General features: G+C 43.5%; 1 protein-coding gene across 4 annotated transcripts; it reads right to left on the bottom strand.

The window, feature by feature from the left end:
• Window positions 1-596: 596 nt before the first annotated feature.
• Window positions 597-11,154, bottom strand: PDIK1L (PDLIM1 interacting kinase 1 like). Of its 4 annotated transcripts, none has more exons than XM_079150184.1 (3): window positions 10,903-11,154; window positions 7,965-8,266; window positions 597-3,056 (listed from the first exon to the last, which is right to left on the bottom strand). In XM_079150184.1, the coding sequence occupies exons 2-3, from the start codon at window positions 8,247-8,249 to the stop codon at window positions 2,316-2,318; spliced, it is 1,026 nt and encodes a 341-aa protein (XP_079006310.1). In that variant the 5' UTR covers window positions 8,250-8,266; window positions 10,903-11,154; the 3' UTR covers window positions 597-2,315. The 4 variants fall into 4 exon arrangements, with proteins under 4 accessions (XP_079006310.1, XP_079006309.1, XP_079006308.1 ...); XM_079150183.1 differs by lacking the exon at window positions 10,903-11,154 and adding an exon at window positions 10,413-10,566; XM_079150182.1 differs by lacking the exon at window positions 10,903-11,154 and adding an exon at window positions 9,949-10,066.
• Between the last annotated feature and the right edge of the window lie 679 nt (window positions 11,155-11,833).

Genomic DNA, 11,833 nt, shown 5'->3' with positions numbered 1-11,833 from the left:
GAAGAATTTACTACCATTTTGGTTGGTATCATAGGCTATTTTAGAATACAAGGACTTGAGAAAATTCCAGAAGAAACTTCCTTATCACCTCACACCTTTACCCCCAATGAAAGAAAGAATTTTACTTCACAGGTAAAATCTTTCAAAAAAATTATAATTGGGGTTGGGGATGTAGCTCAGTGGTAAAGCTCTTGCATAGCATGCTTGAGGCCTTGGGTTAGACCCAGCACCACACACACACGCATACACACACAAAAAAATACAAACAAAAAAAACTATTTTAAACGAGGCAAGAACAAAAAACTACACACTTGGGACACTGTGGCTCCAAGCAATAGATATTTGAAAAGCCAATGAAGTGCTGGCATACACCTATCAATCTGTTGAAGTGCCATGTTAGTGACAAGACATTATAATTATGCTTTTTCTTATTTCCAATTACTCAGTCCCCTTGGTAATGCAGAGGATCAATTACTGCAAGTTCCAGTGTATTTCACCTCTAATTTCCAAAAGGATCTTTATACATAATAGCTTGAAAGTGATGTTAAAGGTATGTGACTTTTTTCATCATTTTAGAGGCTTTATTACAATAAAACCTTTCAGTCCAAATCTGAAATTTCCAGATTAAGTAACACAGTTTAGAATTTTATACTCTAATTTTTTTTTTTTGTGATGATTTACCTTCATTTACTCTCTGAACATATTTAAAATGGGGAATATTATGATGGCAGTATTGTAAAAGTTGTGGAAGTTCAAAAAAGCTTAGAAGGCTTTGCAAACTATTGATAATTTCAGTATCTAATACTATTTTGCTTGGTTTTTAGATTCTAGTGCTTTATAAAGATTAACTGAGATACAATGTAAAGTCTATTTAACCTTCAAGGCTAATGTTCTGTTTTAGGAAAACATTTTTTCCTTAGATTTTAACTATCTGCATTTACAGGAAAATAAACTGGAGACAGCCATACATTTAAAATTAGACTAACTTCAAGAACAATGGTCTCTTGGTTTCTGACACAGACCATACCAACCAATTGTATAAAATCAGTAACTTTTCTACTCGAAGAGTAGTTGATGCCACAGGATTTAATCCATCTGCCAAACTGTACATATATTATTTCCCACTTTAGAAAAAGGTGGTGGTAAGACATCTATCAATAATACCATTACTGTCTCAAATGAGATAGGAGAAAACAGCATCAGTGCCAAAAATGAAAGGAACTCCAGCGACTCAACAAGAGACGTGCCAGGGCGGGCAAAGTGAGGTTCGGTCTCTTCCACTTTATACGAAGGATTAGACAAAGTCTTCAAACCAGAACTTAATATATCAAGTATTATTGTTCATTTATAACAAAGTTTTCAGAAACAAAAGAATCCTGTGTTTAGATTTATATCAGATTGTAGATGCTCCAGGGTAGACCTGTCCCAATGCAGTGGTTTAATTAGTTAAATAAATGCTCAAGTTACCTAAAGAAGGTACGACTGGATCATCAATGTCCTTGCTGACCTGCTATCATATGATTGTGTGACTAATTCAACTCTAAGAGCTACAGGGCACTGGAGAGCTCAGACATACTTCAGCAGCTTTGGATTGCTTAATTTCAATTATGGTTAATCAGTAATTTTAGACCCTCCAAAATGATGACTTCAAAAAAAGCAATATGACATTACAAAAATAATATTAATAATTAAAAAAAAAAGTAAGATCTCATTAGAGGGAGGGACAGGGGAGGAAGATGAGGGAAGGTTTGTTTATTTTTCATCACTGATTTCACCAGCAAATCTCAAAAACCCAAACCTTTATCAAATAATTTAAACAGAAGTGGCATTTTCTTCAAATGGAATGCAAAATGCACACATTCACATACTTACATATACATAAATATATACATATATGTTTCCTTTACAAAGTTTCAAAGGTTGCATTACCAGCATGCAAACCTCTTTTTCCATGGAAATGCCTAATACTGACAAGGAATGTCTAAAATACTTAAGAGACATATTTCCAAAAAACTGGACTCTTCTCTTCTTGGCTCTTAGGGAATTTTCCTGACAAACTTCTACCAATGATCATTAAAAAAAAAAAAAAAAAAAAAAAAAAGGTTTACACCCACATTGGTAATACACATTTAAAACGTACTAATAAAATGGCCAGCTCGAATTAAGAAAAATGAGAAGAAAAAAAGCATCCCACAATAAAATCTAGACCCTTAGGAAGGTGGAGTTTAGCTTTTTGTATTCTTTTTCAGCAATATAATGTTGCATCACTTTAAATCAGAAGCAGCATATCATCCAAGATATTTGCAAATAATATGTCACGTTTCCCAGCTGCTATCTTTAAATGCAATTTGTACTAATCTGAGTTCTAGTTCAAAAGCATCTGGACGATCCTGAGGGTTTGCGGCCAGCATTTCTTTAATCAGTTGTTTCATTCGCCCATTCATAGACTTTTTCTTCACAGGAATTAGAAGTTCCATTTTGGGATTTTCCAAAAGTGCCTCCCCAACTGGCACAATTTCAGTTCCTTGTTTTACATAACTCCCCAAGAGTTCCTTTTTTGTCTCTGTGTCTATGAAGGTGATCCTTTCCAGCATGGCCCAGATGATAATCCCCAGGGCAAAGATGTCAGCTTTTGCTGTGTAGTGTCCCTCCCATACTTCAGGAGCCATGTAGAAATCTGTTCCACATGCCGTGGAAAGGAAACACTTGTTTACGCTGACAGGTTCTTCTGGGTTCTGCCCAGAGGCTGAACAAACTTTACTTAGACCAAAATCGGCCACTTTCAATGTGGGTTCCAAGTCACTGGTATCCAACCTGCTTTGAGAAATCAGGATGTTGTCTGGCTTCAGATCCCGGTGGATGATCTGGTTTTTATGCAAGAAGGCCAGGGCACTGCTCAGCTGAAGCATGAAGCTGGTGTTAGTTTTCCGATTGGGTTTCCTGGACAACAGATACTCATTCATATCTCCTCCGTCACAAAAATCCATCACAAACCACAAATAATAGGCGCTTCTGGGATCAAAGGCAATTTCTCCTTTTAATGAAGTCTCTACAAGCTGTAAGGGGACAAATGGATCACAATAATTTAACAGGTTATATAATTTAATTATAGAAAAAGAATAACTGACTCCAAAGTTGAGTCTTCAGATTTTGTTTTGTTTTTGCAATGCTGAGCATTGAACCCAGGGCCTCATGCATGCTACTACACTGGGCTTTACCCTGTGGTCTTCAAGTCTTCAGTTTTAAGTGGAAGTTCCATTTTTTTTCCTTTTATTTTTGTGATGCTAGGGATTGAACCTAGGGGCACTCTACCCCTGAGCTATATGCCACCCTTTTTTTTTGAATCAGTGTATTGCTGAGTTGCTGAAGAAGGCCTTAAACTTGTGATCCTCCTGCCTCATCTCTGGAGTAGCTGGGATTACAGGTGTGAGCCCCCTTGCCTGGCTGTCAGGAATATTTTATTTGGTCAGTGCTTTCATATGTGTTTTAAACTTGAGTACTTCAAACTATCACTTTGTCCCTAATAAATACATACCAAATCTCCATGCCAAGAGGCAACTTTATTTTTTGGTACTGGGGATTGAACTCAGGGGCACTTGACCACTGAGCCACATCCCCAGCCCTATTTTATTTACAGACAGGGTCTCACTGGGTTACTTAGCACCTCGCTTTTGCTAAGGCTAGCTTTCAACTTGTGATCCTCCTGCCTCAGCTTCCTGAGCCCCTGTGATTATAGGCGTGCGCCACTATACCTGGCGCAAAACTTTATTTTAAGCAGTTTTATTTTGAAAAGCTATGGCCTACGTTTTCTGTACATGTCAATGGAGCTGAATACTACCCTTCACCTGGCTCATCATTTTATGAAAAGACCATAGTGCTTTAAAACCATTTGTTGCTTGGTGTGTCCTTTTCAGACCTATGGGTTTAAGAAAAAAAAATGAAAAGAGTTGTTGAAGAATGAATGAATTGGGGCTGGGGTTGTGACTCAGTGGTAGAGTACTTTGCCTAGCATGTGCATCACATATAAATAAATGAATAAAATAAAGGACCATTAATATCTAAAAAAAAAAAAAAAAGTGAATGAACTGATAACTTTGCATTTAAATCTACTGATACTTCTTGTCATTTGGGCCTGCAGGAGCACAGAACACCCCTCCACGCCATCCCCCTTACAGCAAACCCCAGCAATTGCATTAGACTGCAGATGTCTCTTTTGCATGTGTTTGCCAGTGAGACCCAGAAAATGAACGAACAGAAAGATACAGATCACACTGTTATTTACCAGGTGGTTTCCTAAACAGTGTTGAACAATGCAGAGTCCCAGTATTCAAATGGTTTAGGGAAAGGCCAGACAGCAAATATTTTAGACTTGGTAAGCATCATGCGTTCTTTCTTCTTTCTCTCCTGTCCTTTTTTTCACGTCTTAAAAAATGTAAAAGCTATTTTTAGTATCCAGGCTATAAGAAAACAGCTATGGGCCTCCAGTTTATAGCTACAGAAATACTGTACCTGACCTACTTATTTTCATGGGGTGGGGGATATTAGCCACTCGTTCTCTTGCCTAAAGTCCTTCAATGGCTTCCTTGTTCTTTCAAAATATAGTCCAAACTCTTTAACATGGGCTACAGGACGTTGTATGTTCTGGCTTCTGCTAACCCTTTTAGCCTCCTCTTAAACATTTCTTCTCTTTGTACACTACAGAATTACTATCTTCTTTCAGTTCTTAAAATGCTTCATGCTTTTTGTTTTAATACCTTAGTATGTAGTTTTTTCTGCCTGGGAAACTTTTTTCAATCACTAATCTTGCTAATGACTACTGACTCTACAAGTTTTTTTTTTTTTTTTTTTCTAATTTTTTTAACCCCACCTATTTTTTTTTAATTTATTTTTATGTGGTGCTGAACCCAGTGCCTCACACATGCTAGGCAAGCACTCTACGACTGAGCCACAACCCCAGTCCCGACTCTACAAGTTTTAATTAAACATTTCATAATTCTTGAACCCCAGGATCATGTCAGGTTTCCTATTATATTCTCCTTTACATCCTATAAATGTCTCATCCTTGACATTTACCATATTTATACAGACTGGTCACTAAGCTCCTATGCATGAGACTGTATCCTCCATTAATTGCTAAGTTCTCCTAAGCAAGGTTTCTAGATATTACAACTGATTAAGGAAGACTGGAAAAACATGGAGAAAAATTAAAATTTGTATAAAGAATGTAGAAGACCACGCATAGGGAATCTGTGGTCACACTACAAATTTATTTGTCTTTATTGGTCGTAAATATTGGTTGTTTTTACTACTAGATATCACTTTAGAGAAGGTACTTGCTAGATGTGTTGATGAATGTGTGGTAAACTACATAAATCCATAGAAAAGACAATTAAAATACAGGTCCCTATTACTGAGTACTTCCTATGAGCCAAGTATTGTTTCTGCAGCATCTCTAATTTTTCTTGTTTTTTGGTACTGGAGATTGAACCCAGGGGTGCTTGGGGCACTTTACCACAAGCACAGGGTCTCACTAAGTTGCTGAGGATGCCCTTGAATTTTCCATCTTCCTGCCTCAGCCTCTTGAGTCACTAGAATTATAGGTGCGAGCCACCATGCCCGGTTCATCTCTAATTTTGACAACTCCCATGCAAAGTAAAAATAATTTCTACTATTTTACATATGAAGAAACAGATGTTTGGAAAAGTTGGGTTATTTGTCCAAGGTCATTCTGATAGTAAAAAGTGCCAGAAGGTCTGTTAGGCTTTAAAAAAAGGGGTTGTGTGCAGTGGTATATGCCTGTAATCCCAGTCACTTTGAGAGGCTGAGGCAGGAGGATTGCAAGTTTAAAAGCTAGTCTCAGAAACTTGGTGAGGCCCTAAGCAAATCAGTGAGATCCAGTCTCAAAGAAAAAAAAAGAAAAGATAAAGGGCCAGGGCCAGGGATGTGCTTCAGTGGTTAAGTGCCTCTGGGTTCAATCCCCAGTACCACCACCCAACCCTGCAAAAGAGAAAAGAAGATTTACTAAACAAAAAGGCAATTTAGATTTAAAAAACTCATTAAGTCTGGTAGTACTTTACATCTTAAAACCTTGAAAGACCAGCTAATGCCTAGTTACTATAATGGTTGCTATCTGGATTCAGCACTAAGGTAAATGTTTAAATGTCTTTGCTTTTCCACTCAAAAGAGATTATTTCCTTTTAGTTTCTAAAACTCAAAGTTCTGCAAAGCTCTATCCACTTTTAAGAGGAAATGTGGTTTGCCTAGCATTTGTGAAGCCCTAAATTCAATCCCCAATAACACACACATACAAAAAGGGAATGTACTAAGAATGTTTCCAGTATTTTTTTTTATCAATGCAACTTATATAATAAGCACTTTCAGAAAAGCCAACAATAAAATGAATAGAGGCCAGTTGTGTTAATTCACTGTGCTGAGAAAACTTCAGTGTATAAAGTGCTAAGTTGCAATAGATATTCTTAAGAATGTTTGTTCACCATACAATACCTGCAAGTTTCTAATTAGACATATCAATTTGTTTTGTCATTCCTAATCCAAAGGTTTTGCTGTTTTAAACACACTTTAATTTTTTATTTTAAAAGTCATATTTTTTTGTTTTTTATTGGTACATTATAATTACACATAATAGTGAAATTCATTGTTACATATTTGTACATGTCATGATATAACAATATAATTTGGTCAATATCGTTCCCCAATATTAAACACACTTTTTTTTTTTTAAAAAAACCACACTTTTAAATGGTAAAAGTCTGGTGGTCAATTTTGAATGTAGATATACTCGAGGAAAGATGTTTCCTTTTCTAAGAGACTGGCCTGAAGAAATTTTGCTCTGCTCTTTAGCTATGCCTAACTTTCTTAACTATCTTTTCTATTCAGTGATTAGAGAGCTCTAAGAGATTTTGACTATGGTAGAAGTCAACCATTAAAAAAAAAAAAAGCTTTTCCATTTTCCTATGCTACAAAAGAATAATCTGGAAGAGAGCATAAAGCTTTAGTTATCAGATAGTTTTAGCTAAACCAGGTGCAGTACTGCACACATGCAATCCCAACAACTCCAGAGGCTGAGCCAGGAGAATTGCAAGTTCATGGCCAGCCTCAGTAATTTCAAGAGGCCCTAGGCAACTTAGCTAGACCCTGACTCAAAATTAAAAAATCAAAAGGGCTGGGGATGTGGTTCAGTGGTTGAGTGCCCTGGTTTCAATCCCTGGTATAGAAAAAAAATTAAAAAATAGAAGTCTGCTAAGTTTGGCTCCCAATCTGACACATGCTAGGTAGGTGACTGTGGATAAGTTCATTATACTAAACCTCAATGTCTTTATCTGTAATAAAGATAAACTACCTCATAGGATTGCTTTGAGAAACTTTCCTTAAAGCACTCAGCACAGAGCATGGAACCAAGTAGGGACCCAAATGTTAGCTAGTGCACTGTTAATAACATTCAGGTGTGAAATCACATGCTTCATAAAAATTAACTGGAATTGCATGGGTTAGAAACCACATAACCCTCCAAAACATCAAAGGTTTATATTTATAACCATGATTTATAAAAGAGTTGTCCAATTACCTATGGGTTTTGCTATTGGTGGAGAGATTTTCCTTTTCTTCAGTCTGAAGTTCTAAGAAAAGTTATTTCAAAGAAGTGAACTTATTAAACTATAGTCTCAAGCATTTCTCCAGTTTCTATCTTGCCCTATTCCTATGCAGACTGGCAAGTACCATAGTGTAACAGGTGGCTTATGTTATTTTTAGGTATGTGCATCACAAGTTTAAATAAAACCTTGTTTTAAAGCAAACATCTATTCTATTCTTGGCAGATCTCTATCAAATCCTAACTATAAAACATCTGCATTTAAAGGGAGAAGTTCTTCTGACCCTTTCATTCCTCTTCTTGGTGACCGATGTTACGTTCATATCGTTTCTATTTCCCATCCAATAATACATACCTGCAAGTAAAGGGAAGAGTTAGAGCCGTGGGACATCTTTTGCACCATCCCATCTTTCTGCAGGATGCATTCCTCCAGGTGAATCACATTTGGATGTTGGCTCTTGATACTGCTTAGTGCCCAGAATTCACGAAGTGCTAGTTCAACATTTTCAGGTGCGTGGCATCGAATCTTCTTCACTGCCACCCGTGCAGAGGTCTTTCTGATGACTGCTTCATACACAACACCGTAACTACCTCGGCCTACCTCCCGTATTAGATCGTACTTTGGCTGGCTACTCACCATCTTCAAGGTCGAGGTTTCTGGAAAAATCAATAAAGTGCTCTATTGAAATTAGGTACATCTACTGGCTGTGTTTCTTCTTGTATAGAGGGATTTACTTATCATCTGGTTTATTATCTGTAGTGCTTAAGGATATTTTCTATACCTTGGGCAAATCTAACTCTAATAATAAAGCTAACATTTAGGTAGTACTTACCATATATTAGGAACTGTTTCAAACACATTATAATATTATATTCATTCAATCCTCACATTACGGTCATTTTAGAAGAAATTAAAGCCCAGAGATGTTAAGTAAAATGCCCAAGGTCAAATAGCTAGTAACTGGTGATCCTGGACTTTGAAATCTGACCATCTGGGTCAGACATCCATGATTCTGACCACTGAACTATACTGCTTCTTCTATGAGCTGCTTGAAAATGTGATTGTTAAAAATAAATCCCCAAATTCAGCATTTTTACTTACTGATCATGAAAAAACAAACAGGAAGGCAAAATCCCAGTCTCTCCTTAAGACTAACCTACACACAAAAGATCATGAAACAGCAAAAACAGAAAACCCTCACAGTTAGAAATACAAACCCCAGGCTTATGTTTTGGAACTGGAAAGTGAACTAGATCATTTACAGAACTGAAAACTTTTTATATTTAAAATAAATAGCCCAAACCACATATGTTCATTTTATTTGTTTCTTATGTTATTTCCTTATTTTTGCAAAAATAAATGAAAATAAAAGTTTGTGGAGAAGAGCTGTTTTTTTAAAAGGCTACTAAGAACATGGCTACCTTGCTGCTCTGTGGCGAACCCTGTTAATCCCAGCGGCTTGGGAGGCTGAGGCAGGAGGATCGTGAGTTCCAATAGCCAGCCTCAGCAAACTTAGTGAGGCCCCTAACAACTCAATGAGACCCTGTCTCATAAAATAAATACCAAAAAGGGCTGGGGATGTGGCTTAGTGATTAAGTGCCGGTGGGTTCAATTCCTGGTACCAAAGAAACAAAAAATAAAAATAATAATAAAAAAAGAATATGAATACCTTTTTATTATTGTTAACAATAGCTATTTAGTTCTAGGTCATTTTTGCCTAAACAAACAAACCGTCCTACACATCAAGGGGAATTCTGACAACGTTCTTTTGAATTCGACTTGATAAATCTTTTAAAAGCAGGAGCAAAGGCCCTGCACACACATGCTCATGTATTGAATAGAAAAAGTTCAAAGCGTACCTTCTCACTCCCCAAATTCTCATTTGTAGGTTGTCACCATGGGCAAGGAAGATAACCTGAGATTGTACGATATTTATCTTGTACAACTGGGGAAACAAAAATCGACTGACTCTGGAGGCTGAGAAGTGGGAAACAGCCCTTTATGTCTACGGGGCAGATCTGGGGACGAGAACGACTGCTTCTGCGGCGCCTCAAGTCCGCTTCCTCGCCCTGGGCAGCCGCCCTCCCAATCCCACTCCGCCCCGGAGGCCCATTTCCTCCGGCGCTGGGGCAGGCACGCGTCTGCGCTGCGACCGCCGCGGCGCGTCCCCACGGCTTCGCTCTCGGAGGCAGCCCCCCTCTCCCGCCGGGTGCGGTGACCCCCGAAGGAAGCGGCCCCTTCCTGAATCAGGAACGAGGAAGGCGGCTTGAAATCCCCGCAACCCCCGGGTCAGAGAAGCGCGCGGGGCGCACGCGCGTGCGAACCGAGGGGACTTTACGCTGGCATCTCCCGGGCCCTCCTGCCTGCCGTGCTCACCCAGCGCTGGACGCCGGCCGGCCGGGCCATACACCTGCTGGTGCCGGGGGAAGGGCGGGCCGGGGCCAGAGGGGCTGCCCGGCGCGGCGGCTTCGGGCCAACGCTCCTGGCTAAGGATCGGGCCGTCCCCATCCGCGGCCGCGACCCGGTGAGACCCTGCGGGGATCCTCCCGGGGGCCTGCGCCCCCGGAGGCCGATCCCAGCGGCGGCCTGCACTCCTCGGGGCTGCGGGCGGAGCGCCGGGGCCCGGGGAGTGGCCCTGGCGTGAGGAGGGCCGCTGCCGGGGCCGGTGGCCTGAAGCGCGGGCCTTGCCCGCGATGACTCCGCTGTCAGGTCCTGTGACAGGCCTGCGGGGAGGAGAGGCGCGTGCGGGGCCGGCGGCTCTGCGGGCGGGACCTCCGTGCCGCGCCGAAGCGCCTGCTTTACCTCAGGGTAGCCGCCGCCGCTGCTCCCTCTCACGGGCTCTGCAGGCCGCCATTATCGGGCAGCTCGCGCCTCCGCCGCCGCCGCCTCAGTCAGAGGCCGGCGCGCGCCCCCGTGGTGCGCGCAGACACACCCCCTCACGACCGGCGGCCCCGCCTCCCTCCGGCTTTCGCGTAGCGCGCCGGCGCCGCAGAGCGCCGCCTACCGGGCGAGCGCCGCCTGCTGGGCGCCGCGCCCGGGGCCCGCTCCCCGCTCGGGTCCTGCGGCTGTGGCGGAGCCCGGCGTCGCCCGAGGTGTGCGCGCTGCGGAGCACACCACTGGTGCCCCCTCTCCGCAGGGGTGGTCGCCCGGAGAGACCGCTCCACGCCCGGCTCTGTCACACCGCAGACCGCTGCGGGCGCGCACGGCCCCGCGGTCCCGGGAAGGGTCTGCGGCGGCGGATCGCGGCCTAGCGGTGCGCGCGCCCGGGCCTGCCCGCCCCCTTCCGACTTACCAAGCTGCGGGCTGGCGTGCGGGGGTCGCTGGGGTGGGTCGCCTGGTGCATCTTCCTCCGCTCCGGCCGACTGCACCTGGGGAACGCGGAGCTTTGCGGCGGGCTCGCGGGGAGGCGAGGCCCAAGCTGAGAGGCCTGGCGTGCGCCCCGCCAGGAGGGAGGCTGCACCTTTTGTCCGAGTCACTGAGCCATGTTTGCGGGCGGCGCAGTCGCCGAGGCGGCGGCGCGGGGCTGGGTGCGATCATCTGGGCAGACGCCGTCCCCTGCTCCGCCGGCGCGGTGGTATCTCCCTTAAAGAAGCCGGCGCCTCATTGTTCCGCGGCCGCGGGGAGTCGGGGCGCCCTGCCGGGCGCGGGAGGGAGGGCGCGGAGGCGGCCGCACCTGGCTGCAGCGCCGGCCACGTCCGGCCTGGCGGGCTCGGGGAAAGGGTCGGGATCCAGCTGGGACGGCGCGCAGGGTCTGGCCACGGTCTGCCAGGACGGCCGTCCAGGGGGCGAGCAGTCCGGGGCGCTCGGCCGCCGCAGTCCTCCGGCCACCCCACATCTGTCAATCAGACCCCGACAAGCGGCCGGTCTGACAGCCAGCCCGGGCGGGCAGCCACTCGGACACCTGGACCGCTCGGCCATCCGCTAGTTACCCAGATCATGAACATCCTCCAGAGGAGTGTCCGCTCCTTCCCCGATTTTCCTGCTCCCCCGGCTTGTGAGGAAGGTGGTTCTGGTTCCCAGTTCTGCCTAGGACATAATGTGCAGAAGAATTCCTTCACTGCGCTCAGGATCGACCATTTTATTTTTTGTCGTCCATGTATGGCCCTCTGAGCCTGAGACTGGGTTAGGTCTTTATGTAAATGATCTCTCAAGCCTAACCAAACCCACCAGGGCAGGCTTTGTTACTAACCCTAATTTTACAGAGAAGGAAGCCGACTTATGCC

The sequence above is a fragment of the Sciurus vulgaris genome, assembly GCF_902686455.1.
Source record: "Sciurus vulgaris genome assembly, chromosome: 1".
Classification (NCBI taxonomy): Eukaryota; Metazoa; Chordata; class Mammalia; order Rodentia; family Sciuridae; genus Sciurus; species Sciurus vulgaris.
Note: the sequence above shows the minus strand (reverse complement) of the source record. Positions and strands in the feature narration are given on the sequence as shown.